Source organism: Carassius auratus, chromosome 30, assembly GCF_003368295.1.
Source record: "Carassius auratus strain Wakin chromosome 30, ASM336829v1, whole genome shotgun sequence".
Lineage (NCBI taxonomy): Eukaryota > Metazoa > Chordata > Actinopteri > Cypriniformes > Cyprinidae > Carassius > Carassius auratus.
The window spans coordinates 15,355,334-15,371,302 of NC_039272.1; the positions used below are offsets into that span (position 1 = coordinate 15,355,334).

At 37.3% G+C, this 15,969-nt stretch overlaps 1 protein-coding gene and 1 long non-coding RNA gene across 4 annotated transcripts; one reads left to right on the plus strand and one right to left on the minus strand.

The window, feature by feature from the left end:
* Positions 1-1,209: 1,209 nt before the first annotated feature.
* Positions 1,210-10,797, minus strand: LOC113049363 (uncharacterized). 3 transcript variants are annotated; one of them, XR_003276600.1, is made up of 3 exons: positions 10,482-10,797; positions 6,429-6,661; positions 1,210-4,449 (listed from the first exon to the last, which is right to left on the minus strand). It is a non-coding gene; the product is annotated as an uncharacterized LOC113049363 (long non-coding RNA). The 3 variants fall into 3 exon arrangements; XR_003276601.1 differs by having other exon boundaries at positions 1,210-3,368; positions 4,285-6,661; XR_003276599.1 differs by having other exon boundaries at positions 1,210-2,587; positions 3,280-6,661.
* Positions 10,798-13,390: 2,593 nt separating this feature from the next.
* On the plus strand, positions 13,391-15,690 carry ier5l (immediate early response 5-like). The gene has a single exon (XM_026211657.1). It carries the CDS (start codon positions 13,573-13,575, stop codon positions 14,479-14,481), a length of 909 nt encoding a protein of 302 aa, XP_026067442.1. The 5' UTR covers positions 13,391-13,572; the 3' UTR covers positions 14,482-15,690.
* Positions 15,691-15,969: the final 279 nt, after the last annotated feature.

Below are 15,969 nucleotides of genomic sequence, written 5' to 3' on the forward strand. Positions count from 1 at the left end.
TGACGCAGGTTGTGGAAATACTCTCCATGATCACGAGTTTACACGTCACATTTTGGTAGTGGTACAGTTCACTTGCAACATCAACTGAGGTGGTGAGTGAGATCTGGGGAGTTTCAATGTAATGATGTCAATGTAATGATCTTCAAACCAATTCTTCATCATACTTGCTTTGTGACATAGGGCTCCATCATGCTGCAAAATGCATGTATCATCACTAAATTGGACATGGATTTTTGGAAGACGACACTCTTGCAGGACGTTTTGACACCATTGTTTATTCATGGCAGCGTTTCTGGGTAGAATTATGAGAGAGCCCACTCCCTTGGTTGAAAATCAAACCCACACATAGATGGTCTCAGGATGCTTCATTGTTGGCAGGTCCCAGGACTCATAGCATTTACCTTTTCTACTCCGAACAATTGATTTTCCATATGTCCCAAACAGTTGGTGAACCTGAGCAAGCCCTGCACTGCTGGAGACAGGATTCTGTAGCTGAATACTCAGGAGGAGACGATCCTGGCTCTTGCTAGACACTCTGGGACGTCCTGAAGACATCTTCACTGCAGTCGAAACTCTCCTTAAAGTTCTCGATGAGTGCAATATTCTTTGTAGCAATTTCCTTGCATGTGAGGCCCTTTTGATGCAAAGCAATGATGGCTCAATTTGTTTCTTTGGAGGTAACATTTGTTAACAAGAACACAATGATTGTAAGCGTTTCTTCCTTCCTTTTATAGCAATCAGTCTGCTCTTACAATCTAATTAGTAGTCATTTGACCTGACTAGAACTCAGTTACACTTTCAGATGTGCTGCTGATATGATTAGTCAATTAATTGTAGCTGGTCATTTTGTGTCAGGATAAAAAAACAGTGTGTGTGAAAAGTACATTTTTTGGGCCTGTGAAACTTTTAGCAATTATTTAAAATGCATCTGATCACTACACAATAATCTAGAAACAATGTGAATGAATACCACAACAGCTTAAGCAGCAAACTTAGCAAAACACAAAATTTATGTCACTGCCAAGACTTTTGGCCATGACTGTAATAGGCTGTATTTCAAAGTGTTTAAAAGTAAAAAAATAAATAAATAAAAAATAAAAATAATATATATATATATATATATATATATATATATATATATATATATATAATTAAAAAAAATTATTTTGAACATACTTGAACATGCACACTGTTTTACCGCATATTATTTTCAGCACGTTTCTCATTATAGAACCAAAAAAGCTCATTCTTGAAATGACTTCTTTCCTGGAATTGGCCTGCTGTTTTTGAATATTTTCCCCCACGTTGCTAGCATAAATATGATTATCTTAAACAATATTTCTTATACTCATCTTTCACTAACCATAAACCATATTGAACATTTGTACATATAGTTATGAAATCAAAAATCGAAACTTTTAATTATTAATTATTGCATAGAGTACATTTGTTCATATAATTACGAGTGTTCATATGTCACTTTCTGATTGGATTAAGTGTGTGTTACTCTTCTGTGCTTACAGTTTGAATATCAGTCATATCATAAACAAACCAGAAGCCCAGTCATTCTACATATTCAGCCTGCCCTGCTTTCAGTGAGACAAGATACACAATTGAACATATTTGACTGCTGGACTGTTTGAAACACTACGACCCCACATATATGCAGATTACTAACACTTCAGCAGCAACATACACTTTATAGTGTATAGATAAGTGATCAAGAGATTATGTTTTTTGTTATTCCCTCACTATAGAAGACTATTTTAAGATTGTTTCAATATCATTTTAACAGCGGGAGGCAAAACTAATCTAACCTCCTACAAAGCAGTATATCAGTGTGTGTATGTCTGCAATCATGGTTTAAAAGACACTGTCGTAAATCTGCCACTGGAGGCACCACAGTCACTGCATCTACAGTGTGTGTAGACACCTGACATGTCCCGAACACACACGCACACACACACACACACACACAGAGGAACATGTACATACAGATGACTGTCATGGGAAAACACAGCAAACTTATTTGCCCATCAACACAGATGAATTTACTCAGCAAAAACAAAAAAAAATTGTAGAGATGCTTAAACGATTGTTTTACTTCATTTATTAAGACCCTTATAACACACAAAGAGATGACTGTGACTTGCTTGGCTTCAGACAGTCTCACACTTTAGAAGGTAAATGCTCAGTAAGTGGCTATTTGAAGGCATCTTTGAACAGACAAACTCTGACATTTGTACACACACATATGACAACGGCTGTTAGTCATTTTTTTTAGATGTGCTGATGCTGCCTCTTGGCAAAAACATCCTCAAAGGCCACACCTCCCAAATCTAACAAGAAAACTGAGACCTATACCATGTGTCTTACAATGAGGGATTCTGAGGAAGTCATTGTCTTCGATGAGGACAGTGGGATAGGGTGACCCATAGAGCCCCGGGCAATGTGAGGGTGTGGCAGAGCTTCAGAAACAATGCTGGTAGTTGTTGGTCAGGTACTGCAACCCAAAACAGAGTTGGATCTTTCTGAGCAAAGGTCCAATGTGCTAATGTAAGTGCTTTTATCCAAAAAGCAGCAGACACTGTGTTCGAGGAATAGATTTTATTAGTTCAAGTGGTGGGAAGGTATAAGTACAAGATATTATGACTTTAAAATCATTTTAGAAATAAATAAATACATTTTTGTAGTTGTTGTATTTATATTTTCATTCAGTTATTATGTATTAATTTGATCAAAAGTGACAATAAAAACATTTATAATGTTACAAAAGATTTCTTCAGTATTTCAAATAAATGCTGTTCTTTTTAACATTTCACTCTTCTACTAAATATTGTAGAAACTTGATTTGTATCGTAAAAGGGGTTTACAAATGAACTTGAATTAAATTATTCCTAACATTCCACTCTTTGAAGAATCCTGATACTGTTTTCAAAACTGATAATAGGAAGATTTATGTTTAGCTCTAATCAGCTTATTAGAATGATTAGAATGAAGGATCGTGTGACACTGAAGACTGGAGTAATGGCTGCTGCCATAGAAATAGATTACATTAAAAAGAAATGTGAAAAGAAAACTTTAAATTGTGATAATATTCCACAATATTAGTTTTTACTTTTAAATGCAGCCTTGGTGAAGGAGACTTTGTAAAATTTAAATACTGTTTTATTAATTCCACATTTTTTAATGGTAGTGTAAATTTAAATCATTTATGATCGAAAAACTTCCATTATATCTAGAGCTATGGCTTTGTGGTACATGCCTTCAAACACTGACCTGTGGTGATCATATGGACAACACAAGTTCGAATTTGGCTTGAAATATTTCCGGTCCTTTCCCCACTGTCTTCTTATAAAAAATAGGTCCTAAAACAAAAATACCTATAAATGATATGGTTGGGGAAAACACTAACAATTACAAATTTGTTTTTTTTCTACTGGCGTGGAATGGTATATTGTTATTTTAAAGATTTTTTAGATATGTAAAAATATAAAAGATATAGCAGCATGTTTAAAAACCCAGTAAAGAAGAAGGAGAAACAGATGAGGGATAACAAGCCAGAGCAGAGTCCTTGAGCCTGTTGCTGGATCTGTCAAGGAACTTGCTCATACCTGTATCATCCTCAGTCTCTGCTGCACACCTGGCCAGGCCTCTCTTTTAGGTGACTCCCAGACACGACACAGCATGCATATGTGTGTGTGTTTGTGAGAGACAGCGAGAGCGGGAGGTCTTCAAGTAATGTACTCATTTCTTTAAAAGGGACTTTCCCGCTAGATTACTTGTGTCTTATTTGACAGACAACAACTTTGAACACTTACAACTGTTTGTAATACAATATTTAAAAAACTCAGCTTTCCAACATCTGTCTTGGGAAAGTTTTCCTATTCTAAGATACTAGGTGAAAGCATAGCGTAATAGCGTAGCTGTTCTCAGAGTAGATAATTAAAACAAGAAGAAGCCTTCTGACAATTTGAGAGTCAAGCTGGACCTCTAGTGTTTCTCACAAAAAACAAGAGTAAAGTTTTTCTCCCCCCCCCCCCCATTCTCTCTTTCTCTGCTGAAGCCCCTCCTGGTGGGAGGGGTAACCCCCCGTGTCAAACTTCAAAGAGGAGACTGAGCTCTTCTTGCATTCATCTCAGTCTACCAGCTTAACCACCGAGTTCAAACAGCTCACCCACACCCTGTGAGCGGAGGACTGGAGGAGCTGCACACAGCACGGAGACAGACAGCGCAAACACAAGCACATACATGTACACAAAAGGTGCAAACACACAAACTTACATGTACACACTTGCACAGAGCTCCATTCTAATGTTCTGACACATTTCTGAATGCAGCCTTTCAGAACTTTCTCCTGAAATGGCTCTGGAAAACTTCATAGTAGTAATTTCAATTCTTCACAATATCGAAGACGGATGGACTCTGCTGACCTAATTTTCGAAACCGCTATTGGAAAAGGTGAAACGTGTACAGAACAATTATATAAAACAATTAGTCAAGGACATTGCTTCTGACTGATAGAGACATTTTTTTCATCAGCTATAATGCTGAAATTCACAGTATAGTAACATTACATTTTTTAAAAAATGAATTTGTTGCATAGCAACATTATGCCAAGAACTATATCTTTCAGTCAAAGGATGACACTTATAGGAATATTTCATGCAAAATTTTTAATTATCACCTTTTACTCCTTTACTCAACCTCATGAGTTTCTTCTGCAGAAGATGTTTGAACATTTATTTAACCATTTTGTCTACACATTGAAAGTCAAGTGGTCAAAAAACAAAAACAAGAATGACTCCACTTGCTTTTTTAAACCCCAAATGTAAGTGATGAGGACGTGTAAATGATGATAGAATTTTAATTTCAGTTTTAATTATCCCTGTAAGTATTAACAAATACAATTTTAAAAAGGTGTCCTTAACATTTTTAATATGTAAGGAAATACTTCTAAAATATGTCAACTATGCTATGTGGCATATATTTTATATAAATTACATACTGACTTTATTATTTGTGGTGAAACATTTCATGTTTCAAATATTCAAATAGGCTTTACAGGCATTTATTAAAAAAGAAAAAAGAGAGAAGAGAGAGAGAGAGAGATAGACAGCGTCTCTAATATAGCACAATTTTGATTGTCGGCCCTCATATGAGAATAAGAGCGCTTACTAGTGCTACATTAAGTGCTGACTTCAGTGGAGTACTTACTCTCTGCCCTAGATTCAGGCAACCCACACTAGAGCACTATATACAGTCACAAGCTCTGAGCAAATTGTTTCCAGTACTGAATCTGAAGAAAAAGGTGAATGACATTTAATTTTTAGCAGTCATTTAGGATTAAAACAGTGCTTCACCTTTATGAGCATTAGTGACTTTATACCGAGGCAACAATGTGCAAACAACTCTGTCTATTTCCGATGAGTTCTGGGCTTCAGTTCACAGTTTGTCAAATATGTTTACAACACCAATTTTTTCTCTCTTAAATGAAGCTTTATTTAGATGTGGATCAGTCAGAGGCCTAAAGGGGTGGTTGATAAAAAGGATAAAGCATAAAATGAAATGCATTTCAAGTATCACAGAGTTTTGCACTCTTTGCAGAACAGAACGAGGCGCACATTATTAACAAGAACTTTGCAAACTTTCTCTAGGAGACTTGGAAAGTACCCGCTCCCTCCCTTTTCTTCCCCTCTTCTTCGTGAGAGAGAGCATGTGTGTTCGATTAACATTTGCCGGAGTTCTTGTTTATGGAGTGCTCTCTCGCTCGCTATGGCCCCACCCCTGGAATTCCGGGTGTTCCATATTTCCCGAACATGGTTCAGGAATTCTTTGACCTGATTCCACTAACTCTAAGACCACGTCTCACTTTTCTTTTTTTTTATCCAAAACTGCAGAGTTTTTAAACACACGTGTAGCTTTATAATTTCAATGCTAAATAAATTAAATTCAGCATTTATTTCTGTTAGCAAAGGGAAAACTCAAATTTTCTCAACTTTTTATAGGACAAAAAAATGTCTGAAACACAACTGTGTCTGCTTTCGACCCCCCTCCCCTCTCTTTCTTTCCGTCTTCCTCTCTCTGCTACTCTCAGCAGACAAACATGTCTTGTTAATCCTTTTGGCTTACAAAACTATGAACAGGAAATGCTTCTTTTGCATTGGACAAATTAAGCATTTCAGTGTTGTCTAAAATACTGGCATGAGGAACAAGAAATGAATACAGTGCAAAATAGTATTTCAAAACAGCTGTGAGAAGTCAGTTTAACTGAAATAAATACATTTCAATTTAAGAAGGTCAAATAAACAGGTCAAGGTGTCTAAAATTAGATTAGAATTTCACATTCAACCAATTGTTGGCTATACAAACACTCTCTCAATCCCCCCTCCCTCATGTTCTGTAGGGTAAAACCATTTAATACTGACCGGGAGGGTGACAGAGTGGACACCAGTAGAGGGAGCGTATGAAGAGTGGACTGCACATGTAACCAACCTATACGCCACTTCCTGAGAAGAATTTCCTCAGTACAGAGACACTCCCTACAGGGGCACACAACGCATCCAGCAGCAACCAACACAGCAAGCTTCTGAAGGAGAGAAGGCCATGTTTGTTTAGCGTTCCAAACATAGTCCTGTACGTCCGAGCTTGTGTGCATAGCCTATATGAATGCGAAGAAACAAGAGCATATGAGAAATAAAGAAGAATGCCACACCTTGAATAACATGTTAAAGGCATGCAGTTTCTGTTTAAACTAAAAATATAATATTGCTCATAACAGCATTTATACTCATAAACATTTATGACACAAATGCAAATGTTTCGAAAACATTAACATTAAGTGAAAGATTTTTGAGATGCAATTTCTAACAGAACTATTTTGTCTTAAATTATATGACCATTTGTTTATCTGTGACCCTGGACCAGAAAAAACAGTCATAAGTAGCACAGGTATATTTGTAGCAATAGCCAACAATACATTGTATGGGTCAAAAAAAAACAAAAAAAAATTAATAATAATAATATATATAACAAATATATATAACAAATATATATATATATATATATATATATATATATATATATATATATATATATATATATATATATATAAAAAATTTTTTTTTGCACCCTCAGATTCCAGATTTTCAAATAATTGTATCTCAGCCAAATATTGTTATATCCTAACAAACCATACATCAACGGAAAGCTTATTTATTCAGATAATGTATAAATCTGTATATGTATATGTATAAGGTTTAAAAAAAATGTGGTTTTGTGGTCCAGGGTCACATATGTTATCAATTTTAATACTACTTTTTGTGTTTACTAGCCTAAATAATCTGCCAAAATATGTGGATCAATATACTACTAGAAAACAACTCTAGACAAATTGGGGCATGCTTTTAGTATCTTTTAGATGTGCTTTTTTTCCTGCGTTAGCTGATTTGATGTTCGCATTTTCCGAGGAAATTGTTACTTCTAAATATTTCACTCGCACATACACACAGCGGTCTAAGCACTTCAAGGAGAAATGGGCCCTCTGCAGGAGAGCATTAGTAGGCGAACCTCGAAATCAACCCAAAGTGTCACCACAGCCATCGGATTCGTGACGCACACAAGCTGGAGAATAAAAATAGGGCACCGGCTACACTCTTGAGAATGGCTGTATAGATGACACTTCCACGGGCGCTCAAATCTCGGTGCAAAATATATGTTATGAAGTACAGTTTGGAGATAAAACAGCATTTCCTGCGAATTCACTCATTCCTTCGCTTCTAAAGTGGTGCATGCTGCACGCGCAACCTTTATCTTCCGCTGTCACCCTGCAGCGCGCGCACGTAGGCGAGCCCGCGCACGCTCTGTAGAGCTGGATGCATCCTGACATGAGCATTATTTCACTTGTGTGTCGCTACTGCATTATAGAACGTATTTTATTAAGGATCTATATTATCAATTATTTGTTTGCTCTTTGGTTGTTTTCGAAGAAATATTTAAAATTTTTACATAAAATAGCAAAAGATAACTGTAACGTAAACATTTGACGTTAATATTACAATTGTATATACATACAGTATGTTTTTGTTTTGTTTGCTTGCTTGCTTACTTTGTACGGTTATTTTGTTTTCCACGTGTGAAAAGGTTTACGGTGGCGTGCGTGCGTCCTTGCGCGCGCACCTCAATGTCCATATCCACCTAGAAGTCATCAAAAATGCACCCCCCTTCGACTGAAGAGGGTATTGAGGTGAATAAATTCTGGCACTGTGACACTACATAATTAACCAGATGATTTTTTAACTAGGGTAAACTACTAGAAAGTCTTGGTGCATCTTTAAAATCCTTAGGGTCATTATTTGTACTTTGGTCTGAACCAAGGCTGTCATTCATGTGGAAATCAATTAAATTGATTACCAGATCAAGGACAGAGCCAAAGAAAAACCCTCTTCTAGCTGTTAAAAACAAAAATGTTTTTTTACTAAAACTCTGAAATAAAGGATAGCTACAGATTTTATGAGATGTACACATATAAACATTTGTAAATATGCATTATAGAGAAAATGTACAGTTTGTAGATATTCTTAATGGAATGTATTAACAGATTTTAATTTGTCTTAATTTGGTATGTTTTTGACAGACGTTTGATACATGTAATCTGCTACACAATCATAAAGGCATAGCAACAAAATATCAAGAGTAACTTTATAAATGTAACTGAAGATAACACCTAAAAAGCAAACACCTTATGTTAGAAGAAACCATTATAGCACATTTCATAGCTGAGTTAACCTAATAAAATACAATACTACTTAACTTTGAGCATAGTTTGAATAAAAACTAAATCAAATGAACTTAAAATAATATTATTTAAAGGCAGCCTGTGTTCTTTATCGAAAATATAAGCATATGCATGTGTGTGTGTGTGTGTGCTTGTATTGGAGATAAAAAAGAGCTATAAAAAGAGATTGTGTGTGTGTGTGTGTGTGTGTGTGTGTGTGTGTGTACCTGTGTGAGGGAAAGATACAGCTCCCTCTTTCTTTCATTCTCTGTATCTCTCCAGTCCCCACCACCCCCCACCCCATCCGCCCCCATCCCTTTGGTGAACACACCCTCAGTCCGTGGCATGCAGATGAGTCTCAACAGGTTACAGGAAGCTGAAATTCCAGAAGAGCTAGAAAGGCTCAGACAGGAGAGGCTCATTTGTCACATATGACATCAACTCTCAAAGATTTCTTAAGAAAGTCATTGATTCTACTTAAAAACTAGGCTGCATCTTAAGCAGGGCTCTTTATTTTTAATTAATTAGATCATTAAAGGTGTTCTGCTTAGGCTGTTTGTTGCCAGACGAGAACAAGAGTAGCCAGCCCAAATAGAGGGCAATTTAAAACCATGCATTTTGCAGTTATTAAATGTTTGCAGCTTTGTATTTATTCACATATAAATAAATAAAAATAGGCTATACTTTATCTTTGTTAGGGAAAATAATCACATATGTTTTTACCCTGCCCTATAAGCTATAGCATAGTATAATATCATGGCATTTTCCTGCAGAACTAATGTGAAATTTTCCAACAGACTTTGGAGGAAAGCAGGCGACTTTCCGACCGTTCGCTCAGCTTGCTTTACGGGAATAGAAACATGCGGGGAGATACAATCATTACCATGGAAACCAATCTTGCCTGAGGAGGATGGGGATGGGGAGGTCAGGACAAGTGGTTGCCTTGGAAACCGCACACATCGCTCACGCTCAGAGCCCTCCCTTAGCGGGCTGACGTATTGCAAAGGGGGTCGACGACTTTAATTGGCCGAAATTCAGCCTCTGGGCTTGACACCTCCCTCCCAACACAGTTCGTGCTCTTAAAGGGGAAATAAAACACGATTTGTGAACCGGGGCTAAAAATACTTAAGCAAATGATAAGTCAAAATGCTACACGAATATAGACTAAGCAGACTTATTTGGTAAAATGTCTGTGACCGGTCCTTCTGCTCTACGTTACAAAAAATAAAGAGAACTGCGCAGCAGACAAATGCAGAAGGGACCTGAGAGCTGTTGTGTTTATGGGGGATACAATTCTGCAGCTATCGCAAAACTCAAAGAATAAATGTTTGACTTGTAAACCCTCTCCACACAAGAATGCACAGATAACTTTATTATTATTATTATTATTATTAAAAAGATCTGTAGGCTAATAATCTAACTTGCAATACAAGATTTTCATTTTATTGAGGCTATTTGTCAAGAACGTTACTATTTTTTAAAAGCGCAACGTGATCAAATGTAACAAAGCACCGACACACTTTAACCAATTTCGAATGTTCAAAAGTATCCACAGACACAGAAACATCTTACCGTATAAAACAACATCGCGTCATACCGGTAAGTTTGATCTACTTCGATTAAGATAAATATGTTACAGATCAATGCACTTGTCTCGTGGGTAATTCATTTACGTCTTTTGAGATGTGACAAGATTTATTTTTACCTCAGCAGCATTGTCAGTCACGCTATAGTAGGCTACTGTCGTCAACAAATGTGTAGCAACTACATGCTAGAGCGTATGGTGGCGTCCGACCCTGTGAAATTGCATCTTGCGATTTATGTTAAGTTGATTACTTTGCCTTTAAGTTCACAAGGCATCCATCTGCCAAGCATGGAAAGCTCCGCCCTGATATTTCACCCACTGGTCCTCCTGCCACCGGAATGCCCGCGAGTGTCCTGTGCAACGCAAATCACACTTCAAATCCCACAATGCTCCTCCTTTGATAAAAGAGCTTCAGTGACGCCAGAAGACCGGGGAATGTAGTTTTTCTCACATTAATTTAGTATTACGCTCATTAAAAATAAAAATGCTATTTTTGAATTCTGATTATATCTGAGTTTTTCTTATTTGACAACGCAGCAAAGAACAGAAAACTGCCTTAGGTGAGCCTGTACAATGATTATAAATGTACTGAAAAGTGAATGTTTTATGTCAATATTAAAGTGTATTTCTGCAATCCATGTATTACATCGTTTTTTAAAGTCATCAATAAGAATTTTAAACGTTCTTTCAATCACTACATTAGTCATACAAACACAAACCTTCATGGTAAAGGACCAATGAATAAATAAAAAAACTGGGATTAGTGATTTTAGTGATCCATGACATTCATAGTAACCTTAGTTTTTCTAAATCAGTAAATATTACTTTCGGACACTTGCATCGTTGTTGCATGCTTTTATCATCTTTGTTCTGATTCCACTGAAGTATGTCACTGGAGCAATCATAACTCTCATGGAAGACAATAAGATACCATTGACTGATGATTCACTGTCGACGGAGTAGTGTTTATGCTTTTTCTGTTTACTGATAGGTTATATATGAGACTATAGGACATGACAGAATGTGTTGTAAATAAACGTTTTTATGTGACTGTAAAAAAACTAACAAAAACAGTTCAAATATTATATTCTACATTCTGGTGTTCTAGAGGAAGATGCAAGCAAATCTTTATCTGAAGTCTTTCAGATTTAGGTGAGAAATTAGAAAGTGTTTCCATAAGTGTTTTTTTAAGCTGTAATACAAATTTAAGGATTGTTCTCACAGCCTTTATATATGTTATTATTCGTACAGTAGGTAGCTGCTTAATTTTATGTAATTTTTTAGATATAGATATATATAAATTTAGATTTTATAGATTTTTATATCATATATATTATAGATAGATGGACAGACAGATAGATAGATAGACATATTCTGAAGATACTTTTATGGTAATAGGGAATATATAATAGAATGGTATGACACTAAATGAGAGGTGAAGCAACTTAATTCAGCTCTATGTTTAGAGGCCCATTAGACAAAATTAGCCTGCATTAGGACTAATAGTCTGCAGTCACTAAATATCTGTGTAGAATTCTGATGTGTCTCAAACCTCTTATGGCATAGCTGTAAAGTGACGGTATATAATGCAGCTGTTCTCTTAAAGGTAGAAAGCCTGCTTATTTGATCATTTTTAACTTTAAAATCACATACTTAATGTTATGAACTACACTTGGCAGATTTATTTGTCAGTCAGTATAAAGGTTTTGCAACTCAAAATCTGAATGTCTGCATTCTGGTCCGAAGCAACTATTTCTTTAGTTATATCAAGTTATATCTTTCCATTTAGTGCTGATTTACAACTGTTTATTATTAAATTAGCTAATTTTCTAAATCTCTTCAGAAGACCCCTACATATTGTTACTGTACTTCATGGATAGCTTCCCTGAAAGTAATGTTGCATGACAGAACTCACTGCCAAACTCTATATGTTAAACAATATCTCTTCTTATTGCAAAAAAATTACCCTTCTTATGAGGTATTAAGGCATAATCTTTACTTTAACAGGTTTATTGTAAGTGTTTTTACATATTTTTCACATTCTATTATTTTTTTTAATGCATGATTGTAATGTCGCTACTCTTTTCTTCATTTATGTTTGGTAGTGTGTGTTGGTTATTGTTTATTGATTATTTATACGTTTAATACATTTTGGGTATACCTGATATTAGCTTTAGCATTCACTGGAGATCTGAGTTTGTGCGTGTGTGTGTGTGTGTGTGTGTGTGTGTGAGAGAGAGAGGGGGGTGGGGGGGATGAGAGTAATATCGAAATTATTCCCTAAAAAACTACTGTCATCGGTTACTAGTGCAGGGAAGAATGAACAGCAATTAGATAAATAAATGAGACATAAAATTTTCTTGCACAAAGAGTTAAACTATAAAGAATCTATATTAGAGAAACATAATACAATAATTTTAAGACTAATATTTAATACATATATAATAAAGTTTATATTACATATGTCAATTTCATTTGCTGTCTTTCCATCTGAATCATCCATTATATTCTTGTTTTTCACAACAACAACAAAAAATCTGTATTTACATATTTATGATCAATAATGTAACGTTTCATATGCTGGTACGGTCTGTATGTATGGTGTAAATGAGTATAAGGTTTTTAAAATATCGATTAGCCAAAACCGAGAAAGTTTAGTTTTAATGACCTTTTAAAGTGCCAGGTTGTAATGACTCATACAGCGTGTTTTTTCAGTTGTATTAAACTTACAGCGCTTAGTACTTGTTAACTTACGAAAGAAAAGATTTTAGTGAATTTGTGTCAGATCCTTCAAGCAGTCTCTCCAGCCCACATGACAAGAGCACGCACTCCGATGCACAATTCGCCTCATGAGAACATTCCAGTTTGGTAAAGTCAGTTTGGAATTTGAATAGCACAGAAGAACCGCCTCTTTGTGATTGGACGAGATCAAAACCTCTGGGTGGAATTTGCTTGTCACTCAACGGTATTGTCGGCTTCTGATTGGACGGAGGCGAAGTGGGCGGAAAGTTCTTCGCCATATATATACTATGGCAGCAAGCGCAGGCTAATGATTGCCTACGCTCACACGCTGAGGCAGAAACGACCACGTTCAATGTTACTCCACAGAGCTGACTTAAGCCTTCGTCCCCGCACGAAATATCGTGATTCTGACTAAAATAAAGTCTGTGTCCTTCGTCGGAGTGGTGGGAGAACATCACGACCCCCGACCATGATCAACACCATGGAGTGTGCAGTGGATGCACAAAGTCTCATTTCGATATCATTAAGGAAAATTCACAACTCCCGTACGCAGAGAGGAGGAATCAAGCTGCACAAAAACCTGCTGGTCTCCTATGTACTGAGGAACGCCAGGCAAGTCTACATGAACGAGAAGTACGCCGAAATCTACAGAATGCAGCAGTACGAGGAGGTGATGACCGTCTGCAACGAGATCCAGGAGCTGAACCCTCTGGAACTGGCGGAGGACTGCGAGGAGCAGACGGGGGACTGCTGCGGCAGCGCGAGCGAGTCGGCGAGCCTCTGCGGTGCGCTCCTGCCCGTCAGTCACCAGGCTCCTTCGGCGCAGCACATCCAGCCTAGCGGCGCCTGCTCGGTACCCCTAGCTCTCCAAAGCGAGGAGGTCTGCAAAGCGCCGGACCCCTCGTTTTACCGTAGCTGCTGCGCGGAAGCCTACCCCGTGTCCAACTGTGACTTTTCGCCGGTAAACAGCATGCACTGCAACAAAACTACAGTGCTCGATTTGGACACACATGTCGTTACCACAGTAGAAAACGGGTATTTGCATCAGGACTGCTGCGCTTCGCTCCAACAGTGCTGCCAGGGCGCGCAGAGCCCGGCCAAGAAACGCAAGCTTGACTTTGGGTACTACGTGTCCGAGATCGAAGAGGTACCGGATTTTACGCCGTGCAAAAGAGCTAAATTTGAGGACTCTTCATACGCGAGCACGGAGCCCTTGGACACTTCGAACATTTCCAACCTCATCTCGATCTTCGGCTCGGGGTTTTCGGGGCTGGTGAGCAGACAGGCGGACTTTGAGCAAGCCTTAAACGGACAGTTTTGTAGCAAACAAGCCCTGGCAAGTTTAGGGGCTTGGACGAGAGCTATTGTAGCCTTTTGACTCTGTGGTTAACGCGAATACAGATACTCTATGAAAAAAAAAATGTACAAAGTCTAAGACAAATTGACTTTTATTTTTGCAGCAAAGTTATTTAAGCCTTTTTGTTTGAGTTTGTTTTTAGTTTCGTTTCAGTGGGGGAGGCGGCAGTGGTTGTAGCCTACCACTTGTGATGTATCCTTTAAAACAAATGTCGATAGCCTACAACAAGCGTTTTAAAACCAAGTTGAATTTCGTTGCCTTAAACCCAACGCAGACTGCTAGCTATGGCCACAAACATGGAAAGTATCTGAATGTTTCGCTCGTGGATTGTTTCTTTTTTCTCTCTCCCTACCCAGGAACTTTCACAAAGATGTATTGTAAAATAACATTACATTCAATGTAATGCTGGGAATAACAGGCTGCAAACGGAGAAGCCTATACCCACTGCACGCTTATTTTTCACACAGAATATAACACTTTAAGCAGCCGTGTCACATTTTCTAACGTCTCAACGACTACCAGTTTACCAGTAGAACAGGCTACAACAAGACTATCTGAGCTCGTGCTACAGGAAGAGAACTGGCTTACAAAGACTACATTCTGTAGTATCACACAAGGCAATCAAGTAGGCTAATGAAGGTGCAATATTTGAACCCTCTCCCTGTCGCAGTTTGTTGTTTTCTGTATTCTGAAATGTGCTGTTGAACGTGGCGAGGACTGGAGCGTTTTGTTGACTGCACTGACCTACAGCTCCAGTTCCTCCGAGTGTGTTTGTAGTTCGCCAATGCCAGTCACCTCATCAACACTGAACGTTGGGGCCATTAATTAACACTACAACTCCCATAATGCACGCCGTGATTTAATCTGCCAGGTATTTTTGTTGACTAGTCCAGTCTCCAGCGTTAACCATTTCCCGCCCCCCTACTCTCAGAAAAAGTGTAAGCCTTCACAGTAATTCATGATGCCAGCATTTGCTTGGTTTTGTGGGTTTGATTTTATTTTCTACAAACTTAGACCTTTTGTTCTAAAAAGGCAATCTCATAAATTAGCCATACGTCCTCACATTATATAAGCACTATGTGTACTGAATTAAAGACGTTTTCAGACGTATTCTCCATATTTTGTTGGTATTCTTGTATTTTTGTGCATATTAAATTGTATATCACCGGGTAAAACTGTTTTAGAAAGTATTTGTTTAAAATTTATAACCTTAATAAAAAATGAAACTTACTTTGCATTGCCTCTTTTTTTTTTTTTTTTTTTTTTTTGGGATAAACCAAGTGTTCATTATAGCTGCCTTAAAATGAAGGCCTGATGATCTTGAGCTTGGCTCAATTAGCCAACACAACAGAAAGGTTACATGCAAAATCCAACATCCTTGGCAGTTCTCATCTGCCATATCTACAATAATCAAGGTCATATGCATTATTTATTTGCCATATTTTCCACACCTCACTTTAACAGAAAATCTTAGACCTTTTAATCAAGTATTAGCCTACAGAACTAAAT

Excerpts from the sequence above, each read along its gene's own strand:
- ier5l (XM_026211657.1), top strand. The coding sequence starts at position 13,573 with ATGATCAACACCATGGAGTGTGCAGTGGATGCACAAAGTCTCATTTCG.